The sequence below is a fragment of the Hemiscyllium ocellatum genome, chromosome 9, assembly GCF_020745735.1.
Source record: "Hemiscyllium ocellatum isolate sHemOce1 chromosome 9, sHemOce1.pat.X.cur, whole genome shotgun sequence".
Taxonomy (NCBI): domain Eukaryota; kingdom Metazoa; phylum Chordata; class Chondrichthyes; order Orectolobiformes; family Hemiscylliidae; genus Hemiscyllium; species Hemiscyllium ocellatum.
Window position 1 is genome coordinate 11,470,950 of NC_083409.1, and position 24,135 is coordinate 11,495,084.

At 46.9% G+C, this 24,135-nt stretch overlaps 1 gene segment (V, D, J or C); it reads right to left on the bottom strand.

The window, feature by feature from the left end:
- Positions 1 to 8,382: 8,382 nt before the first annotated feature.
- On the bottom strand, positions 8,383 to 21,644 carry LOC132818584 (Ig kappa chain V-V region MOPC 21-like). The segment is given in 4 exon segments: positions 8,383 to 9,121; positions 20,546 to 20,606; positions 21,086 to 21,390; positions 21,577 to 21,644. Coding segments are annotated over 4 exon segments (744 nt in total).
- Positions 21,645 to 24,135: the final 2,491 nt, after the last annotated feature.

The window sequence follows — 24,135 nt, forward strand, 5'->3', positions numbered from 1 at the left end:
GAAGCACCACAATGAAAATGTCCCATGTGATAAGAAAAGTAATTTGATGTGACTTTTGTTTGTCTTCACAGTGTGCTGTTTTGTTCATTCTGTGAAACACGTAGATGATGTCAGTACTGAGTGACACAAAGTATATTTCCTCCTCTAACCCCTTTCCAACACACCCTCTCCATCTTGCTTTACTCCTTATTGACTCTTCTACAATTATCCCTGTTCCCTCACTCCGTCCCTGTCCCAGAGGGATTGATGGCCGGAGTTCATGACCCCGCACTGTGTGAAGGTTGGTGTGAAGTGAGGCCAGTGTGTTGGAGCTTGGGCTCCTGCCTCAGGCCCAGGTGTAGGGGCCTGTTCAACAATCTGCACATTGTCCTTTTTCTCTTTCTGATCGTACTTGAATTTTCAAGTTGCAGTAACTTGCTGGCAACAAGGTGTCTGGTCTAAAATATTCCTAGCATTGGACAGATCTCTGCTGTTTTTTTTTCCTCTCAGGAACCTGCTCTGTATTCAGTGCCTGTTATCACTAGTTTGCTGGAGTTCATATGTCAGCTGCTGCTTCCTTGCATAGAACTGAAAAAAAGTCATCAATGCCTCTTGAGATTTAAATACTCCGTCTTCATGAAAGTGGTTGGCAGACTTTTTTAACATCATTTAACACTCCAAAGATGTGAATGCATCAGTTTTGCATCTGGCTGGGAGCATTTAATATCATGGTCTTAGTTTTTAATGGATCCCGACTCGTGGTAATACAGTTTGCAATGTTTCTCTCCCCTTTCATGTATTAAGAAGCTTGCAAACGTGTAATGATGACGACATTGCAACTTCAACACTGTGTGACGGAATGGGTAGCTGTTTGAATTCTCATCTCATTATCATCCAACTTTCAAAGAAAATTTTGTAGCCTCTGAAATTAGATTATAGTCAGGTTTTATGCATATTGTGTTTGTATTTTACTTTTGGAATGACAATTTGTTGTAACAATATTCTGTTCGGTTTTGTAGCTCAGCAGTTGTATTTGTTCCCGAGATACTGAGAGTTTACACAACACTCCATTTTCCTAGACCCAATTGTTGGCTGAAGCCTCTGGTTGTTCGGTGAGTCCAAGCCATTGCCTTGCTCTCTGCAGTTATACCATCAACTTGGTTTCTCAGTGTGAGCCAGGAGACCACTGCGTGGTGACTTCCTGTTCCACTGTCGGTGTAAAGGCAAGTGGGAACTGTCGAGGTTAATCCCATCGTGAACTTCAGAACATTGTATTCAGCTGGAGCTACCTCCACTGACTCATTTCTTTGGCCACCATTGCAGTAAAAGCAAATCTCTCCCTTTGCCAGCACAAAGAGAAAGTGCCTGTCAGATTCCCTCGTGTGTGATGGTTTAGCCCTATAGGAGCAACCCTGGTAAATCTTGCTGTATCAGCCTGGACAGAATCCTGGGCAAACTCCAAATGAAACCATGACCTTTAGTAGATCTGCTGCTACACAAGATATTGAATTGGAATCCTTGTTCCCGAATCACCTCGTCAAACCTAAATACAATTGAGAAAATAAAAACCAAACCCATTTCCCAAGGGCATATGTCACAACAAGAAAGTGGAGAGCAGACAGTTACTGTTCGCCTGTCTCTGCGGAGCGTCGCTTTTCCTGTCTCCGCTCTCCTTGCAGGATATCATTTTTACCATCCTTTCTGTCTGAGAATACTACTGTTCCTGTCCCCACTCTCTTGGGGACAGGGTGGGGATGTCACAACCAACCAGTTTGTTAGTTCCATTTACTCTCATGAAATGTGTAATCCCTGCTTCATTATGTGTGTGAGCCATGTGTGAAAACCCAGCACAGCCAACCCTTCACTTCAATCAGATCACGGTCCGAGGTTGGTCTGTACTATCTGGACCCAGACAAAAACACTGACTGACTGGATCACGATCAAGATAACCCAGATCAAGTCCCAGTGAGACTGCTGTTGACTTTCACCCTCAAATCCCACTGATGAGGTGGTAATTAATCCCAGTGTTGTCATAGATAAAGTTCTCCCAGAGGTTCATGATTCATTCTAGATTTCACACAAGTGTGTGATGTTGTCAGGCGACAGCTGGGAGACATGGAGATAAAATATAAAAGGAGACAGAATTATATTTATGCTATACGTTTCTTGAACTTAGGATGTTTGGAAATGTTTCACAGTCAATGGAATACTTCCAAAAACCAGACATTGTTGTGATGTGGGAACTGTGACAGCCCGGGCAAGGCAGATCTTTTCACAGCACCACCCAGAGACTGGAGGCTGCTACTGCAGGCATGCTCCAACCAGCTCTGCTGTGAGGGAAGGACACTGGAGCACACAAGGACATGGGAAATAGGAGCAGGAGGAAGCCTCCAATAGCTGTCCATCCTTTCTTAAATACAGGGACCAAAATTGCAAACAATACTCCAAATGCAGGCTCACTAACACCCTTGATAGGTTTAATAGGATTTCTCTGTTTTTAAATTTCAACCCCCAGCAATAAAGGTGAAAATTCCATTCGCCTTCTCAATTCCTTGCTGTACCTGCACTAACTGTCTGTGTTTCATGCACAATACTACCCAGATCACTCTGTACTGCACTTTGTTGGAATCTCTCACTATTTAAATAATAGTCTGCCTTTAGGTTATTCTGACCCAAGTGTATGGTCTCACACTTTCCGACATTAAATTCCGTCCACTGTGTATTAGTGGTTCATTTCCAGTTTGGTCTTCTCTTTGTGATTGACTGTCTCAATGCATCTGTCTGTAGTGAGTCCCATTCCCATTTGTTGATGGCCCTGATACTTGATTATCTAAACCTTTTCTGGTTCCATTCAGTGACAGGCAGGAGGTTGGAAGAACACAGCAAGGCAGGCAGCATCAGGTGATGTTTTGGGTGTAACCCTTCTTCAGGAATGAGGTTAGGTGTAGAGGAAGCAGATAAAGGGGGTAGTGGGGACAGGATGATGAAGTGGGGATAGGTGATGACAGGTAGATGGTACAACTTGGTTGGTCAATGGGAGCTGAAAATGTGTTGCTGAAAAAGCGCAGCAGGTCAGGCAGCATCCAGGGAACGGGAGATTCGACGTTTCGGGCATAAGACCTTCTTCAGGAATGGAGCCTTTCCTGAAGAAGGGCTTATGTCCGAAACGTCAAATCTCCTGTTCCCTGAATGCTGCCTGACCTGCTGCGCTTTTTCAGCAACACATTTTCAGCTCTGATCTCCAGCATCTGCAGATCTCACTTTCTCCTGGTCAATGGGAGGAATGAATCTGGTAGGTGGCAGGCAGGAGTGGAAGGGAGGGAGAGGGGCTGGGAAAGGAGTCAGGGGAAGAGAAGAGTGGTTATTTGAAATTGGAGAACTTAATGTTGAGTCATCTGGGCTGTAGGCTGCCCAGATGGAAGATGAGGTATTGTTCCTCCAATTTGTGGTTTGTTCATTGTGGCAATGGAGGAGGCTGATGATGGTCATGTCGGAAAGGGAATGGGAAGGGGAATTGAAATGGGCGGGGACTGAGAGGTCTGGTCGGCCCCTGCTAGCCTGGCTGAGATGCTCGGTGAAACATCCCCTAAGATTATATTTTGTCTTCCCAATATAGAGAAGACCATACCGTGGGCACCTGATGCAGTGAAATAGTTTGGAGGAAAGGCAATGTCTCACCTGGAAGGACTGTTTGGGGCCCTGGATGGAGGGGAGGGATTGGTGTAACAGCAGACTTTGCATCTTTTTGCGTTGCAGGGGAAGGTTCCTGGGGGTTCAGGAGGGTAGGTGGGCAAGTGGCACAAACCACGAAATTGTCAAAGGGAACAGTCCTTGTGGAAGGCAGCCAGGGGTGGGGAGAGGAAGATGTTCTTGGTGGTCAGTCTAGTTGGAGTTGGTGGAAGCGTTTAAGGATGATGCGTTAATTGGTACAGGGGTTGGTAATAGTTGAGGACAATGGGGACTCTGAGTTTATTGTGTTTGGAGGGGGGTGGGTTCAGAGCAATGGAACGGGAAATGGAGGTAGTGCAGTGGATGACAGAAGGATGACAGAAGGAGGAAAAGCATGTTGTTCATAAGAGGTGGACATCTGTGATCAGCGAAATGTCTCCTCATCCGAGCAGTTGGAGTGGAGGCAGAGGAATTGGGAGAATGGGATGGAGTTCTTGCAGTATACTGGTTGGGAGAAGGTGTAGCCCAGGTAGGATTGGGAGTCAGTGGGTGTGTATTAACTGCCTGTTTGAATATTATCGCCAGAATTGGAAATGGAGAGGTGTAGAAAAGGCAGGGAGGTGTCTGAGATGGATGAAGTGAAGTAGAGCTCAGGGTGGAAGTTGTGGGGAAAGTCAATGAACTGCTCCAGTTCAGCCTGGATGCAGGATGCTGCACCGATATAGTCACTGATGTAATGGCACAGTGCCTGTATAGTCACTGAAGAGGGACTGGTCGACATTGCTCAACCGGGTGCCCATGGCCACCCCCTGGACCAGTTTGACAAGGCGGAGGAGGGTATTGGTGGACCGGGATTGGATGGGTCTGTGGCAGTGGGAAAGGTGTTGGGCCTGGAGGCCATCCTTGTGGGGTATGGACATATGTAAGGACTGCACATCCATCATGGAGATAAAGCACTTAGGGCTGAGGAACTGGAGGTTACTGAAGAGATGGAAGGCATGGTTGGTGTAGCCGATGTAGGTGGGCAGTGCCTGAAACAAGGAGGAGAGTTGAGGTAGGATGAGAAGAGTTCGGTGGGGCAGGGGCATGCTGAGACGATGGATCAACCAGGTAGTTGGGCTTGTGGATTTTGGGGAGCAGGGAGAACTGGGCAATGCAGGGCTGGGGGACTATGAGAGACAGTGGAGGGGAGATCACTGGAGGCAATGAGGTCACTGACAGTGTGAGTGATTTTGGCCTGATGGGTCACAGCGGGGTTATGGGCAAGGGGGAGGTAGAACGTGGTGTCTAAGAGTTGGGGTTCGGCCTCTGTGACTTTTAGGTCTGTTCTCCAGACTAACACCACGCCACATTTGTCAGCGGGTTTGTTGGTGAAACAGGGGTTGGCACAGTGAGAGTGGAGTGCTCGATCAGAGGGGGTGTGGTTGGAATGGGTGGGGGGAGAAATCCAGGCGGGTGATGGCACATCAACAGTCAGCAATGAAGAGGTCTCGAGTGTGTACACGGCTGGTGGTGGGGGGTGTGGGGGGGAGGGTGACCAAATGTAGGAGTAAGGTTGGAGATGGGAGGAGGGTTCCTCAGAGGGAGTTTGGGAGTTTTTGTTAAAGAAGAAGATACGAAGGTAGAGGCGGCGGAAGAAGAGCTCCACGTGGTGGTGGGTGTGGATTTCATTGAGGTGGGGTCGGGCGGGAATGACTGTGAGCCCTTTCCTGAGGATGGATCTTTTGGCCTCAGACAGTTTGAGGTCAGGGCGGTATAGTAAATATGGGGCAAAGCTCAGGGTTGAGGTTTTCGGGGGGGGGGCCCAAGTTGGCTGAAGGAGGGGAGGGGGGAAGGGTGATGGCATGTGGTGGGTGAGGGTTGGTTGTGGTGTAGCACGGGGGAATGGGTGTTGGAGAGAAAGGAGATTGGGGCGGAGGTGGGCTGTGGAGTGAGGTGGGGGAGTGGGAAGGTGGGGATGAGGTGAAGAGGGAGAAGTGGAGGGATAGGGTGCATTGAGGGGGTGGATGGGTGAGGAGGGAGAGCGAGTGTGCTGGCTGGCTGCAGGTAGGCAGTTGGACTCAGGGTGACTGTGGGAAATGCAGTCTGAGTCTTGGTTGCAGAGTGGGAGGGGCCTGAATTGTAGGCAGAGGTTGGAGCGAAGTCAAGGCCAGTCTGAGTGTTTTGACTCAGGTTCAATTCCAGCCTCAGGCAAATGTCTGTGTGGAGTGTGTACATTCTCCAAATGTCTGCGTAGGTTTCCTCTGGGTGCTCTGGTTTCCTCCCACATTCTAAAGACATGCAGGTTAAGTGAATTGGCTGTGCTATGTTGCCCATAGTGATCAGGGATGTGTAGGTTAGGTTCATTAGTCAGGGCAAAAGTAGAGTAATGGGATAGGAGATTGGGTCTTGGGTGGGTTACTCTTCCAAGGATAAGTGTGGACTTGTTGGGCCAAACGGCCTTCCCACCACCCGCTGAGTGAAAACATTCTTCCCCAAATCTTATTTGTGGTGCCCATGATGAAATATTTCAAACCATTCATTTTGTCTCGTGTCGTTTAGCTCTTGGGCTCCTTGTTCAATAAATGGTTTATTCTTTTTGATAAAATATGAGTTCCCTGACAGGGACAGTTAACTTTGTCCAATCAAGGAGTCCTGGCGGACAGATAAAAAGAGGAGTGTCTTAATCCCTGCCCTCCCCTTCACTGTTTGATCACACAACATTGCCCTTTGATGTGAAGTGCACTGCTTGTCACTGGCCACGCGGGTGTTTTCCTATCTTCCTGGTGGTGGAAATTGAATAAAGATTCGGGCGCTTTGTGTCTCTCACTGTGTCTCACACCTACACACACACACACCATGGGTGCTGGGGAAAAAAATAAGCTCTCCTGCATTCGGCGGTAGTGTGGGGGTGAAATAAAACAGGCATGTTAGGGGTTCTGAACATTCTGAGAGCTGGCTCTGAGGGAGCTGGATCAGTGTCAAGGACTCTCCACATGTAAGTAAGAAAAAAAGAAGAAAAAAAGAAAAAAGAGGAGTGTCAGAAGGACTGAAACTCTGGTACCTGACTCTGAATAACAACCTGCCAACCAACCCCCTCCTTCTGTCACCCTCAATCTCCCCATGCTTACTCTTGTTTCACCTTCGATCCAGCCTGTGTTGCCTTTGGGAGAGGTTGGTCTTCCCTCCATCACCCAGGAATCTGGTCATTATCCCAGAGCAGTCACACTTTTAACCTAAGGGTCAACACAGCTGTAGCAGGGGGAGAGAAGGTGGCACCTTCATGGTGGTCATACCTGTCATTAATCCACCACAACCTCTCTTGGGGCTGTATGAATTCAACCTCCCTCCCTCAGACAGCTCCCCTCCCTGGAAGGTAATATTGCTGCACCTAGTTTTGGGTTAATTAACCACTGAAATATGACTATGGGGAGCCAGCATTGGCTGGGCAGGCAGCCACAACTCCTCTGGCCCTGGATTCATAAAATCTCCTCGGAATTGATCAACACATTTGGGAGCACAGTGCCCACTGCCTCTGAAATCTCTCCCTTCCTGAGAATACACTCTCAGTATTCACCTTTTTCAGCTGCTATCTGAATTTGCTATAAATTCTGTGCCCAGTGATCCTGCCCTTCCAGCTACCTAATGAAGGAGCAGCACTCCGAATGCTTTTACTTCCAAATAAACCTGTTGACTATTATCTGGTGTTGTGTGTTTTTTAACTTTGGCCATCTGAATGAGCTGCCTCTCAGACTGAATCAGCTGAGCTGTTTTTCACTCATGATTTGAGAAGATTAAAGCCAAATCTTCAATCCCCAGCACAAAGCCCATTCTCAATCCATCGCTCGGAGACACAGACCTCAGAGAGACGCCTACAGGCAGCACAGAGTAACACACTCACATTGAGAGAGACACCTTCAGGCAGCACAGAGTAACACGCTCACACTGAGAGAGACACCTACAGGCAGCACAGAGTAACACGCTCACACTGAGAGAGACACCTACAGGCAGCACAGAGTAACACACTCACACTGAGAGAGACACCTACAGGCAGCACAGAGTAACACACTCACACTGAGAGAGACACCTACAGGCAGCACAGAGTAACACACTCACATTGAGAGAGACACCTTCAGGCAGCACTAAGTAACACACTCACACTCCATGCTGCGGATCGGTGTCTCACCGAATGTGGGTGTGTTACTGAGCGCTGTCTGTGGTGTGTCTCTGAGTAACACAGCCACACTCAGAGAGACATCTACAGGCAGTATTAAGTTAAACACTCACACTCAGAGAGGCACACAGCCAACAATGTCTGTGATTGGCCGAAGATTATTTCAGGGGCTATCCGACATGCAGCAGAGATTGCACAGTTCGATCCCATCAGCTGGGCATGTACCAACAGAGTGAAGAGGGAATGCATCAGATTGCACTTACTGAGTCCCAACAACTTTCAGTTTCTGTTCTTTTTGGAATCTACATAAATTCCTGATTAAAGGGATCATTTGAAAATGATTGATGATTGATGATTGTAATTGATTGACAGGCCAAGTAACCAATTGTGACAATGACCTGCTGAAATACAGCCAATCAACTGAGAGATGGGGGGGGAGGAAGTCAGTTATTTCCAAAGCAGACAGAGACAGAGACTGAATCTTCACCTTTATTCCCTTTTCCACATTCACATTGACAGAAAAAGAAACAATTGCAATTAACAGCCAAGACAGAGGAAGCTGCTCAAATTCATAGCCACAATGGAGATTGAGGAAAACACTTGGAGAGATTTTCTCAATAACATGAGAATCCTGTCCCTTTAAACAGTGACAAAACCTTAAACTGGAACTGGCAGCTGAGCAGGAAGGAGATCTGGTTTACTGAAGCAGAGACTTCTGAGGTTCACATTGTTTCGTGCAGCTAACATAAAAAGGCAATCCTGTCCCCATCAAACATTCCCAGGACAAGGTACAGCATGGGGTTTGACACAGCGTAAAGCTCTCTTGACACTGTCGCGATGACCTGCTTTAACATCCAAACCTCAGAAGTTTCTCTGAGCAATCCTGAGAAGGAAGAGAGTTGAAATTCTGTGCTGGCAATGACCTTTGACCTGCCAGCTCAACCCTGTTCTATTTAAAGTTGTGTCTCCTCTGTGGACTGTCTCACACACTCTACACACATTCTGATCTCCTGATGCTCTTGCTGAGGGGAGACGGGAGGGTCACATGGGTGAGGGCACAGGAGAAGCGAGCATTGGACTCCCAGTCAGACCCAGAGAGGGTCAGCAGGCTGCTGACACTGTAGGTGCTGTCCGAAGCTCGCAGGTAGTTGCTGGTCTGAACCCCGTCTGAAATGACTGCACCGTCCTTCTTCCACTGCACCTCCAGCTCATCGGGATAGAAGTGATTGGCAAGGCACACCAGAGTGGCAGTGCCCTTGGCATTGACCTGCTCCGGGGAGGGGGGCAGCAGGGTCAGCTTGGGCTGAGAGTTCTCACGGCCTGAAAGACAAGAGAAACAATTTTAATTCCTGCCACTGGAAGGGAATTCAACCATAATCTGGCCATACAATCTTTTTGAATATTTGTCATCAATACAGAATAAACCCAACAAATGACCAAGCATTGTTCACATTGCTTCCTGGGCCGAGAGTGTCACTGGCAGGACCAACATTTATTACCCATCGCTAATTGCCCCTGAGAAGGTGATGGTGAAGTAGCATAGAGAGAAGGGACAGTTTCTGGGCAGCTGGAAGGGCTGTCAATGGGGGAGCATTTTCGTGACAGTGATCAGATCTCAGTGAGATTGAGAGTAGGGATGGAAATGGAGAACCATGGAGCAAGTGTAAAAGTTTTCATTTTACTAAACTGTGCGGTGCTTTGGTAAAAGTGGATCGGAACCTATGGCATGATGGGAAATCAGTGTCAGGGCAGTAGGAGCCCTCGAAGGATGAGACAGACTGTTCAGAATCTGGTCCCACAATTAGTAAGGGTGTGGCTTCCAGATCTAGACCAAATGAACAAGAGGATTGGGGTTCACATACTGACATGGATTGGGAACTGGTTGGCAGACAGGACAGAAAGAATGAGTCTTTTTCTGAATGACAGGTAGTTACACAGTGGTCAGTCCTTGGTACTCAGTTATTCTTAAAGTATAATAATAGAATCATTGAGTCAGAGAGACCCAAAAGGCCCATCAGCCCATTGTGTCCATACTGGTCAAAAAACAACAACCCAATAATTCTCATCCATTTTACCAGCATGAGGGAATTAGATGCGTTATGTGTTCAATAAGGAATTAGATGTAGTTCTTCAGACTAAAGGGATCAAAGGATGTGGGGAGAAAGCAGGAACAGGGGACTGTGTTGGATAATCAGCCATGATCATATTGAATGGTGGAGCAGGCTTGGGGGCCGAATGGCCTACGGTTGCTCGTAGTTTGGATGTTTCTATCTGTATCTCAGATAATGAAGGAATTTGAAGCTGCAAGTCATGTGGAGGTGAAAGATGTGGCCATGATGTTTAATGCAGGTCAGTGAGGTGGTAAGAAGACACATGGGATAAACTGTTCTTCATTTTCCCTTGATGGAATGAGGGCAATTGCTGGATCGGCAGCATTTATTGTCCATCGCTAATCACCCAAAGGGCAGTTTAGAGTCACCCACATTGCTGTGGGTCTGGGGTCACATGGTAAGGATGGCAGTTTCTTTCCCGAAAGGACATTAGGGAATCAGATGCCGTTTTCCTGACAATCAAAGATGGTTTCGTGCTCGTCATTAGACTCTTAATTCCAGATTTTTTTTGATTGAATTTGAATGCCACCATCTGCTGGATTCTAAACCTGGTCCCCAGAACATTACCTGGATCTCTGGATTAACAGCTCAGCAATAACACCATTAGACCATCACCTCCCTTATCTCATTTTTGGTTGACTGTGAAAGCCAGGTGTTTGTTTATTCTGGAACTGTATAAAACCCCAGTTAGAGCACAGTGAGAGAACAGTGTACGGTTCTGGTCACCACATTACAGAAGGATGTGATCTCTTGAGAGACCAGGACAGAGGAAGAGTTTGTCTGGAATGGGAACTTTGAGCTTTGTGGAATGGTTGGATTGGCTGGGAGTGTTTTTGTTGGAACAGAGGAGGCTGAGGGGAGATTTGATGGCGGTGTATAAAATGATGAGGGGCCTGGACAGAGTGGGTAGGAAGGACTGATTTCCACCAGCAAAGAGGGCAATAACCCTGGGGAGAGATTGAAATCAGTTGGGGGCAGGATTAGAGGGGAGTTAAGGACATTTGTTTTCACCCAGAGGCTGGTGGGATGTGGGACTCACAGCCTGAAAGGGTGGGAGAGGCAGAAACCCTCATCACTTTGAAAAAACACTTGGGTATTCACTTCAAACAGCAAAACCTCCAGAGCTATGGAGTAAGAGCTGGAAAGTGGGATGGATCTTGATACTTCTTTAACAAACCTCCGATCACCCACAGATCAGGAGAAATTTATCCGAGAACTTTGGAGCAGACTCGGATCCACACACTTCGGGAATGAGTCACATTGGGGTGTCTGTGTAGAAGGTTTTTTTTAGATTAGATTACTTACAGTGTGGAAACAGGCCCTTCGGCCCAACAAGTCCACACCGACCCGCCGAAGCGCAACCCACCCATACCCCAACATATACCCCTTACCTAACACTACGGGCAATTTAGCATGGCCAATTCACCTGACCCGCACATCTTTGGACTGTGGGAGGAAACCGGAGGAAACCCACGCAGACACGGGGAGAACGTGCAAACTAGATTCTAGATTACATTTCAAACCTTGCTGCACACTGCTGGGCTGAGGTCAAGGGTGAAGCTGCAAAGAGTCTCAGTGTCCTTTGGATCACTGCTCCTAATGACCCCATGCCCCTGGAAGGTGAGAGTGCACAGACAATGGGTGAGTGTTCAGATCAGGAGACTTCAAACTTAAAGAAAGACTTGCATTTGTGAAGCACCTGTCCCCAAATCAAGATGTCCCAGTGGATCTTTCCTGCAGACTGTGCACAGCGAGATCCCAAACACAATATGATAAAAAGAAGAGAAACAGATTTTCATTGATTTTGATTGGGGGATAAATATTGATTAGGGACACCAGGGGGAACTGCCTGCTCTTCATCCAAAAGTCCATGGAATGGCATCTTTCACAACTGAAAGACTCTCAGTTCATCCAAAAAAAAAGAATAGTTCACTGGAAGTGAGGTTGCAGGTAGGTGGCAGCCAGTGTCTACGCAGCAGGATTCAAGTAGAAGCAAGAGATCAAAGAGCAATAATGAGAAATATTGGCCTGATTAGATTCCCTCCAGTGTGGAAACAGGCAGTTCAGCCTGACAAGTCCACACCAACCCTCCAAACAGCAGCCCACCCAGAAACATTCCATACATTTACTCCTGACTATTTCATCTAACACTGTAGGCAATTTAGAATGGCCAATTCACCTGGCCTGCACATCTTTGGACAGTGGGAGTAAACCAGAGCACCTGGGGGAAACCCACACAGACACAGGGACAATGTGCAAACACCACACAGACAGTTTCCCAAGGCAGGAATTGAACCCGTATCCTTGGCGCTGTGAGGTAGCGGTGCGAACCATTGAGCCACCATGCCTGAGGTCAATCGGCACATAAAGTAATTTGGTTCAGTTGGATGGAAAATGAGAAAACAGAAGGTGAAGGAGAAGGTCGATTGCTGGTTAGTGGTGGGATTGATTGTTACCAGAAAATAAAAGATGGGGACGGATTTTTTGAATATCAAAGGAACTAAAGAAGTGCAGGGAAAATCAATAATAAAATAAATTTAAAGAGTTTGTAACTAAATGCACAAAGCATTCCGAATAAGGTAGACAAAGTGACGCAATAAATCAAGGTAAATTGAGTGTCCAAGGAATTAAACTAGTTAAAGTGGAGGAGGGCTCAGGAGAGGTTATTCAAGTTTCTAGAAGACAACCTAGGACAGAGAGTACAGAAAGGAACAAGAGTCGAACTTCAAGCACAGTAGATAAGAGGACAATGATGAGAAGGAGGGCAGTCAATGCAGGACTGAGGGTGTTGTACTTAAATGCACACAGTATACACAATGAGCTTGTAGTGCAGATTGAAACTGGTAGGTACGATGTTGTGGGTATCACAGAGACATGGCTGTAAGGGGGTCTGGGCTGGGAACTAAATATCCAAGGATCCATGTCCTATCAAAAGGACAGGCAGATGGGCAGAGGGGCAAGAGTTGCCTTGTTAGTGTGAAATAAAATTCAATCAATAGCAAGAAGTCAGAAGGTGTAGAATCTGTGTGGGTAGAGCTGAGGAACCACAATAAAGAATCTGATGCAAGTTATGTCCAGGTCTCCAAGCAGTAATCAGGGTGTGGGGAAGGAAATCAATCAGGAGACAGAAAATTAGATTAGATTACTTACAGTGTGGAAGCAGGCTGTTCAGCCCAACAAGTCCACACCGACCCACTGAAGCGCAACCCACCCATACCCCTACATTTACCCCTTACCTAACACTACGGGCAATTTAGCATGTCCAATTCACCTGACCTGCACATCTTTGGACTGAGGGAGGAAACCCACGCAGACATGGGGAGAACGAGCAAACTCCACGCAGTCAGTCGCCTGAGATAGGAATTGAACCTGGGTCTCAGGCGCTGTGAGGCAGCAGTGCTAACCACTGTGCCACCATGCCGCCCAGAAAAGGGATAAACTAAATGTCAGGGTAGACCTCAATGGATAGGTGGACTGGGTAGTGCATCGAAAGAAAAGGATTTCATGGAATGTCTACGAGATGGTTTTTGGAGCAGCTTGTGGTTGAGCCATGATGGAACAGGCAGGTGTGGATTCAGTGATGTGGAATGAGGCAAACATGATTAGTGAGTTTAAGGTGAAAGTATCACTCTGGATAAGTGACCATAATTCCCCCTGTAGTTTGAGAGAGAGAAGCTACAATCAGATGGAACTGTATTTCAGTTGAGTAAAGGTAACTGCAAAGACATGAGGAAGGAGCTGGCCAGAGTTGGTTGGAAGGGGAGCCGAGCAGGTAAGATGGTGGGGCAGCAAACAGCAGAGTTTCTGGGGGTAATTCAGGAAGTAGAGTAGGAATTCATCCCAAAAAAGAAAAAAACATTCTCAGGGGAGGACAAGGCAACCATGGCTGATGAGGGAGGTCAAGGACAGCATAAAAGCAAAAGAAAAGGCATCCAATGTGGTGGAGGATAGTGGGAAGCCAGAGGATTAGGAAGTCTTTAAAGAGCTATAGAGGATAACTAAAAAAGCATTAAGGGTGGAGAAGATGAAATCTGGGAGTTATCTAGCCAGTAATATAAAAGAAGATTGCAAGAGTTTTAGCAAATATATAAAAAGGAAGAGGGAGGCAAAACTAGACATTGGATCACTGGAAAATGAGTTTGGAGAAAGAATAGTAGGAAATGAAGGAATAGCCGAGGAATTGAATCGATACTTTGCATCAGTCTGCACCATGGAAAACACCAGCAGTGTACCAGTACTTCCAGACTGTCAGGGGGCAGTTCAGGCGTGTAGTGGCCATCACTAAGGAGGAGGTACTGGGGAAGCTGGAAGGTCTGAATTTGGATAACTCCCCCAGACTGGATGAACTACACCAGTGTGTTCTGAAGGAGATCACTGAAGAGATTGTGGAGGCATTGGTGATGATCTTTCAGGAATCAATGGAGTCAGGGTGTGGAGGTGGAGATTTGATGGGGGATATATACCCCTTGCCTAAGGCTAAGGCCAATTCACCTGACCCGCACATCTTTGGACTGTGGGAGGAAACCGGAGCACCTGGAGGAAACCCACACAGACACGGGGAGAACATGCAAACTCCACACAGTCAGTCGCCTGAGGCAGGAATTGAACCCAGGTCCCTGGCGCTGTGAGGCAGCAGTGCTAACCAATGTGCCACAGTGTCACCCGGTGGACTTGGAAGTGCAATGGTAAAATAGGGCTGAGTCAACACGGTTTCATCAAGGGGAGGTCATGCCTGGCAAATGTGTTAGAATTCTTTGAGGAGGCAATGAGCCAGTCAGGCAAAGGAGAGTCCGAGGAAGTAATGTATTTTGATTTCCAGAAGGTATTTGACATAAGATAAGTGCCCAAAGTGTTAGGGGCAATGTACTGGCATGGACTGAGAACGGACAGGTTGGCATAAAGCAGAGAGTGAGGAAAGATGGCAGCTGGTGACTGGTAGAGTTCTGCAGGTGTCAATGTTGGGACAATAACTATTCACGTTATACATTAACAATCTGGATGAAGGAAGTGAAGACATTGTTGCTAAGTTTGCAGACAACATGAGATAGGTGGAGGGACAGGAGGGGCGGCACGGTGGCACAGTGGTTAGCAGTGCTGCCTCACAGCGCCAGAGACCTGGGTTCAATTCCCAACTCAGGCGACTGACTGTGAGGAGTTTGCACGTTCTCCCCGTGTCTGCGTGGGTTTCCTCCGGGTGCTCCGGTTTCCTCCCACAGTCCAAAGATGTGCGGGTCAGGTGAATTGGCCACGTAAATTGCCCGTAGTGTTAGGTAAGGGGTAAATGTAGGGGTATGGGTGGGTTTCGCTTCGGTGGGTCGGTGTGGACTTGTTGGGCCGAAGGGCCTGTTTCCACACTGTAAGTAATCTAAAGTAATCTCTAATCTAAAGGTAGTGTTGAGGAAGTGGGAAGGCTGTAAAAGGTCCTAATAGGCTCTGAGAGTTGGCAAAGAAGTGGCAGATAGAACACAAGAAGAAATACAAAGACTGTTTGCTAAATGAGGAAAGCCTTTGGAAATCTAAAGCACAAACCTCATTCAGGTTTCCCTTCAGGTTAACAGGCAGGTCCAGTTTGTGCTTGAGAAGGCAAATGAAATGATAGCATTCATTTCAATAGGGCCAGAATACAAGAGCAGAGATGTACTGCTGAGGCTGTGTAAGGCTCTGGTCAAACTGTATTTGGAATATTGTGGGCATTTTTGGGACCCATATTTTAATAGAACAATGTACTGGCATTGGAGGGGTTTACAAGAATGATCCTGGCAATGAAGGGCTTGTCATATCAGGCGTGCTTGAGGACTCTGGGTCTGTACTCAATGGACTTTAGAAGGATGAAGAGGGATCTTATTGAAATTTACAGAATACTGACAGGCCTGGATAGAGTGGATGCAGAGAAGATGTTTCCAAAAACAGGAGAGACTCGGTAACCAAGGCACAGCCTCAGAATGAAGGGCCGACTCTTTAGAGTTGAGATAAGGGTGAATCTCTTCAGCCAGAGGGTGGTGAATCTGTTGAACTTATTGCTACAGAGGGCAGTGGAGGCCAAGTCACTGAGTGTATTTAAGACAGGGATAGATAGGTTTGTGATTGTTAAGGGGATGGAAAATTCCTGTGGAGTAGGCAGGAGAATGGGGTTGAGAAGCATATCTGCCAAGATCAAATTGCAGAGCAGATTCAATGGGCTGAATGGCTGATTTCTGCTCCTATTTCTTAAAGTCTTCTGGAGAGTTTCCCAAAACCCTGGAACACTGAACCTACTGGACTGTGAGCCCTGCTGTAGCTGTTTATCAACAGATAACCAAAGAGTGGAGAGAGTGTGCATTTAGGTGGGAACTTCAGAATGCTTCCCAGCTCCTGGAATACCATGAGTACAGGAAGTGTGGTCAGTGACAGCAGTTGGAGCTCCAGGTTCTGGAGCTTGAGCAGCAGCTGGTGTCAGTGGAGAGCATCTGTGAGGCTGAGAGCTCCGTGGAGAGCACGTTTCTAGATGTGGTCACTCCGAAGCTTCAGAGTATGCAGGGAGAGAGGGAATGGGGGAGCAGCAGACAGTCCAAAAGGACCAGGCAGCGAGTACAGGAATCCCTGAGTGCCTCCCACTCTCCAACTAGGATTCAGTTCAGAATCCTGATGAGAATGATGGTTCATCTGGGGAGTGCAGCCAGAGCCAAGTCCCTGGCACCACAATTGGGGGGGGGGGGGCTCAGCTATACAGGAGGGCAGAAGGAAAACTGGAAGAGCGATAGTGAGAGGATATTTGAGAGTGAGGGCATCGATAGGTGTTTCTGCAGCTGCAGATGGGAATCCAGGATGGTGTGTTGTCTCTCTGATGCCAAGGTCAAGGATGTCACTGAGCGGCTGCAGAGCACCCTGAGGGGAGAGGGGGAACAGCCAGCAGTCATAGTCCACATTGGTCCCAGTGATGGATGGAGAAAAAGGAACGTGGTCCTGCAGTCAGAAGGTTGGGAGCTCTGGAGGGAATTAGCAGCAGGAACTGAAAAGGAGGAATCTCCGGATGACTTCCAGTGCTACATGCAGGTGAGAATAGAATCAGGAGGTGAGCACAGGTGACTGTGGGGCTGGAAAGAGGATCCATGAGGGAGGTCTTTGGATTTTTGTGAGGTGGTTTACTCATGCAGTTAGAGAGGGTTTAAACTAACTTGGCAGGGCTGTGCGAACCAGGAGAGAATGTCAAAGAGGAACACAAAGGAACACAGAATCCTCAGTTCAGTCAATAAGTCACCTCCCAGTGGGAAGGATGTGGAAGAATACAAATGCATGAATTTACAGAGACCTGCAAATATGATAGAGTTGTTATAAATGGGCGGGGCGGTCTTTAGCTTCTGAATATAGACTGGGATAGTAGCAGTGTAATGGGCAGGAAGGGCCCAGAGTTGTGAGAGTGTGTTCAGGTGAATTTTCAGGTGGCATCGGTGGCTCAGTGGTGGCTCAGGTGGGGCAGCACGGTGGCTCAGTGGGTAGCACTGCAGCCTCTCAGAGCTAGGGTCACAGGTTCGATTCCAGCCTTGGGTAACTGTCTGTGTGGAGTTTGCACATTCTCCCTGTGTCTGCGTGGGTTTCCTCCGGGTGTTCTGGTTTACTCCCATGGTCCAAAGATGTTCAGGTCAGGTGAATTGGCCATGCTAAATTGCCCACAGTGTTAGATGCATTACTGAGAGGGAAATGGGTCTGGGTGGGTTACTCTTCGGAGGATCGGTGAGGACTTTTTGGGCAGAAGGGCCTGTTTCGACCCCGTAGAGGCTCTAATCTAATCATTGGCAGTGAAGAAGGCTGTCTAAGAATACAATGGAATCTTGATCAACTGGGCCAGTGGGCTGAGGAATGGCAGATGGAGTTTAATTCAGATACATGTGAGTGCTATATTTTGGTAAGACACAAGACATGGGTGAGATCCCAAACAAATATTTCAGGTCAGTATATATTGTGGAGAAAGCTAGGGAATTTGGAAAAATAGTGATGTCTTGAAAAGAGACCACACACAAATGAGGAGACGCTCAAGATCTGAAAACACATAAAAGTAGTAGATAAACCCTAGGACCTGATCAGGTGTATCCCAGAACATTGTGGCAAACTAGGGAAGAGATTGCTGGGCCCCTTACTGAGATATGTGTATCACTGACAACTATGGGTAAGGTGCTGGAGAACCAGAGAGGTTGGCTAATGTTATGCCATTATTTAAGAAAGAAAGACTGTAAGGAAAAGCCAGGGAATTATAGACCAGTGAGCCTGATGTCAGTGTTGGGTAAGATGTTGGAGTGGATTCTGTGGGATAGGATTTACATTCTTTGGATAATCAATGTGGTTTTATGCATAGGAAATCATGTCTCCTGAATTTGATTGAGGAGGTGACAAAGAAGATTTATGGAGATAGAACAATAGACATTGTCAATATGGACTTCAGTAAAGTTTTTGACAAGGTTCCACATGATAGACTGGTTAGTAAGGTTAGACCACATGGGATCCAGGGGGAGTGAGCCATTGGGATAAAAAAATTGGATTGAAGATAGGAGACAGGAGTGGTGGTAAAAGGTTGCTTTTCAGACTGGAGATCTGTGAATAGCTGTGTGCCACTAACATTGGTGCTGGATTCACTATTTTATAGAAATGATTTGGATGTGAATATAGGAGTTACAGTAAGTTTGTAGATGATATCTAAATTGGTACGATAGTGGATAGCGAAGAAATTCATCTCAGAGTACAGCGGGACCTTCATCAGATGGGGCAATGGGCAGAGGTGTAGCATATGGAGTTCAGTTTAGATAACTGTGAGATGTTGCATTTTGGAAAGGCAACCCAGGGCAGGAGTTAGACAGTTAATGGGAGGGCCCTGTGGAGTGTTGCTGAACAAAGAGACCTCGGATTGAAGATGCAAGTGCATTATTACTTGAAAGTGGGGTCACAAGTAGACAGGGTGATGAAGAAGGTGTTGGGTACACTTGCTTTTATTGGTCACTATTTTGAGTATAGGAGTTGGGACATCATGTTGCAGCTGTACAGGAGATTAGTGAGGCCACTTTGGCAATAATGTGAACAATCCTGATCACCTTGAAAATAGGAAGGATGCTGTTAAACTTATAAAGCTGCAGAAAAGATTTACAAGGACATGGCCAGGAATTGGAGGGTTTGAGCTATAGGGAAAGGCTGAAGAAACTGGGTCTATTTTTCCTACAGCATCTAAGGCTTCGGGGTGACCTTATAGATGTTTATACAATCATGAGGGGCATGGACAGGGTGTATATCCAAGGCCTTTTCTTTGGGAAAGGGAGTCCAAAACAAGATGGCATAGGTTTAAGGTGAGAGGCAAAATATTCAAAAGGGACCTGAGGGGTAACTTGTCACACAGAGGGTGGTATGTGTCTGGATCGAGCTGCCAGAGTAAGTATTGGAGGCAGATACTATTACAGCATTTAAAACGCATTGGGATGGGTACATGAATCGGAAGGGTTTTGAGGAATGTAAGCAAAATGCTGGCAAATGGGATGAGGTGATTTAGGATATCTGGTTATCATGGACAAGTTGAACTGAAAGGTCTGTTTCCACGCTGTATGACTCCATGACGATGAGAAGCTGGAAAAGCTGAAACTTTTTATTCTGACACGTAAGAGTCTGAGGAGTGACCTTGTAAAGGTTTATAAAATCATGAGGGTCATAGAAAATGTGAATAATTCAGGAAGGAGCTGAAGTTTTGTAGAAATGGCAAAAAATATTCCTGAAGATCCTTCCAGGGATGAGGAACATCAGTTATACAGATTGATTGGAGAATTTGGGACTGTCTTCTTTGGCGAAGGCTGAGAGGAGATTTGTTTGAGGAATTAAAACCAGGAGGGGCCTGGACAGGGTAAATAGGGAGAAAATGTTCCCAATTGAGAAAGGATTGAGACCGAGAGAACACAGATTTAAAGTAATAAGTAAAAGTAACAAAAGTGAGAGGGGGAACAACATTTTCAGCCAGTGGGTGGTTAAGGTGTGGAATGCACTGCCTAAGAGTGTGGTGGAGGCAGCTTCAATTAAAACATTCCGAAGGGAATGAGACTGTTATTTGAAAAGGAACAATGTGCAGGGTGACAGGGAGAAGGCAGGAGAATGACACTCAGTGAATTGCTCAGTCGGAGAACCATGACAGACAGGATGGACGGAATGGCCTCCTTGTGCACTGTAACTATTCTGTGATTGTGTGATTGAGCAGAGTTAAAGCTGGGGGAGGTGGGAGCTCGGTGTCTCACTGTGCTGCTGCTGCTGCTGCTGAGGTCAGTGAGATCAGAGACTGGGACAGGGAGCCAGAGCTCACATCAAACTCTGCCCCGTGTCCGTCACACTGAGACTGGCAGGAGGCTACTCACTGATTTCACTCCATGCTGCAGGAATGGGACCACAGGCTGCAAATGGACAGAGCTCCTCCACACGGTGAGTAAAACTGACTGACTTATATCTTGCTTCTTAAAGGGGGCAATGGAACTGAAGTGGTACGGTTGGACAACTGTTAGACACAGTGCTCCTTAATCAACCATTTCGTTCACTGCAGCTCCCCACTAACACCTTCAACAAATCAGTAACTGTATTTTAGAAAGTGTGTTTCAGTATTGAAAGGGTTAATAACAGAGGATTGAGGTTTACTTACTCAGTCTGAGCTTGGTTCCTTTACCGAACGTGTCCCACAGTGAGAGTTCCCAGTGCAGAGGCTGTACAAAAACCTCTGCTCTCTGCTTCCCCCCCATCACTCTCAACCTCTCCCTGTCTCCCAGTCTCTCGTTCACTCTCAACTTCTTTCTGCCCCTCTCTGTCTCTCCCTCATTCATGTGTCTTTCTGTCTCCATCTCTCTCTGTGTCCAGCTGGGCTTGGGAGCTTTGTGAAATTTATTTTTCGATATTAAATCTTGCAGCTGTTCTTCACGCGTGGTCATGGAGTGTCAGAGGGAAACTTGAGGCCTTCAGTGAGCGGTGGACACCACAGGGACTGGAGTGTGTCATGGACAGTTACAATCCCAGCATGGGGTAATTTGTTCAGTTTCATTTGTATCTAATTGTGGATGTGTCAGTTCAGGCTGTGGGACTGTGTGTCCATTATTATACATTTTATATAACTGATTGATGTGTCAGTGCATGAGGTGGTGCTGTGTGTCTTGAGGTTTTGGTATGGCTCTGTATCACTGTGTTGAGCGGAGCTGCTATACCAGCTGTAATCCTGCTGACAGTAATAGTCAGCGACATCCTCACTCTGAACGTTGCTGATTGTCAGGGTGTAACTGGTCCCTGATCCACTGCCGGTGAATCGCTCGGAGACTCCTGTGAATCGAGATGTTGCAGCATAGATCAGGAGAGAGGGTTTCTGACCTTCTCGCTGCTGGTACCAACTGAGGTAGCTGCTAATGCTTTGACTGGCCGTACAGGTGATGGTTGCAGTCTGGCCCAGTTCCACTGACAGCACCGGGGGAGACTGGGTCATGATAATCTCCCCATTGATACCTGAGGGGTCAGAGAGAAACACAGTGAAGTCAGAACTGTCACAGAAAGAGCCGGTCAAATGAGAGATTGTTGGAGACACTGAGCATTCCTCTGGTTTCAGCATTTTCCCTTCAATCACAAGTCAGTGGAATTGGAGTGAAATGGAGAGCAGCGAAAGATTCAAGGTGGAAGGAGAGAGATTTGTACCTGCGACACAGAATGCCAGGGGCCAGATCAGCTGGATGTGTGTAATCATGGTGTGTGCTCCTGTCCCTGTGCCTGGCTCCTGATAAACTCTCCCTTCACTGGGCTCTGCTTTATAAAGCTGCAGCCTGTGAGAGTCTGACTGGGTGTTCCTCAGTATGTAAATGGCATCAGGCAGAGAGAGCCACGTCAGCCCCTCACACTTCCTCTCTCTCTCTCTCTCTCTCTCTCTCTCTCATCCTTTCTTTTCTTTCTCCCTTTTCCCTTTTTTCTCTTTCTCACCCTTCTCTTGTATACGTTCTTGTTATTCGTTGACTTTCTCTCTCTTTTTCTATTTCCGTCTCCAACTCTGTCCTCTCCCAATTATATAACTACTTATATCTTTCCTTTTTTCCATGTATGTTTGACATTCTGTTTATCTCCCTCCCTTCTGTTTTGGTTGGTCTCTCTCTCTCTCTCTTTCTGATCATTCATTCTTCTCCTTCACTTATATTACTACCTAATTCCTCACTCATTCTCTCCTTATACCCTCAATCTCTAATTGCCTCACTCTCTCTTTGTTTCCCTCCCTCCAGTCACTCTCTAGCAGGCATTATTCCAGGACATTGGAACAGTGAGTCCTGGGGCAGCAATTAAATGCCTCGCCCTCTCTCACTCAATCTCACAATGTACACTTGCTCTCTGTCTCTGTCTGTGTGTGTCTTCTGTGTCTCTCTCAATCAAAAGTTCAATGACATGAACAGCATTTAACAAGTCTCTACTGATCATCAATGATCTAGCAACATCAATCCCAGCTTGGCATTGAGGGAGAGGATCAGCCATGGTCATATTGAATGGCAGAACAGACTCACAGGGCCAATCCCTAACCCTTACCCTAACCCTAACCCTAAACCTAACCCTACTCCTGCTCTCTATTTCTATCTTTGTATGTCTGTGTAATCTCCAATCTCTGTCCCTGGATATTGATCCCTCTATTCATGGAAAAAGTTGCCTTCCTGTCCACTCTATCCCTGCCTCTCATAATCTTTTTGCCCTTCAGCAGGTTCCCTCTCAACCTTCACTGCTCCAAGAGAAACAATCCCAAACTTTCCAATCCTTCCTCATAGCTCACACCCTCCAGGCCAGGCAGCATCCTGGGAAATCTTTGCACCATCTCGAGTACAGTCATATCTTTCTCATAATATGGTGACCAGAACATCTCTGCACGTCTGTCTCTCTCTTTCACTGGATTGCCTCTACTCTTTGTCTCACACCTACTCTGTCTGTCTGTCTCTCTCTCTGTCCCCTCTCTCTCAGTCACACTGTCTCATACTCTATCTCGCTCTATCTCTATTCTTCAACTCCACCATCTCTACCTCTCTCTACCTCTCTCTCTCCCCCCGCTTTTACTCATCTTACACTGCCTGAGATTCTTTATCCTGCTCTCTCTCACTTTCACACCCTGCCCTTCTATGTCTCTCTCGTCAACATTCTCTCTCTCTCTCTCTCTCTCTCACACACACACACGCACACTCTCTGCCTTTCCAACAAGGTCCCAAGTGGTAAAAGTTAAATACAGGTTATATCTCCTCCAAATCTAATGGATGTTAACCCTTGACACCAGGAGTATGTCTACTCCTGGAATAAAGGCCCATTTCCCACATTGACCAGGGTTTGGCCTCTCTCAGGAAGACGGTCAGATTCTTGTCAAATGAAGGGCAATTCTGTGCTGTTGGCCCATTCTTCCTGGGGACTGGTTTGGACACAAATCTCATTCCATGAAAGCCCAGCAGAGGGAGGAGATCCTCAGGCCATCAGTATGACCTGGAGGGATAGGACAGGATCTGACCCATTGACCCATCCTATCCATTCACAACATGTTCCAATCCTTTCCCCTCACCTTTCCCTTCCATGGTCAAGCTCCAGTTTTATTGGTATGAGGATTGGACCATCACACAGTTACTACAGAAAGGAAATGAGCCCCACACTCACTACAGTATCCATGTCCCACTGGACTGTCCAGTGGAGACCAGTAAGCATGGAATTCATTCCCACAGAACTCTCCAGTAGAGACCATTAAACATAGGCATCTTTGCCGCTGGAGCCTCCAATGGAGACCAGTAAATATGGGTCTATTTCCCACTGAATACTCGAGCAGAGCCTAGTTAACATGGACCTTATTTCTACTGGGCCCTCCAATAGAAACCAGGAGAGAAAGGCCTCCATTTCTTTGAACTCTCCAGTGCAGACCAGTAAATATAGACGAGCTTCAAACTGGCTCCTCCAATACAGACCAGTAAAGATGTGACTCTTTGTGAATGGATCCTCCAATACAGACCAGTAAACAAGGATCTCATTGCAAGATTGAACTTCGGAATGAGGAGCAGGAATAGGTAATCAAACCCGTTTCCTATTTAACATGATCATGGCTGAACTTAACCTCCTCTCCACTTTCCAGACGGCTACCTATTGCCCTCTATCCTGCTTTTCATCAGAAAGATATCTGTTTCTTTCTTGAATCTGTTGATTGATTCTGCCTCCACTGTGCTTGAGGAAGGGGGTGGGGAGGGGGGGGGGGGAGTG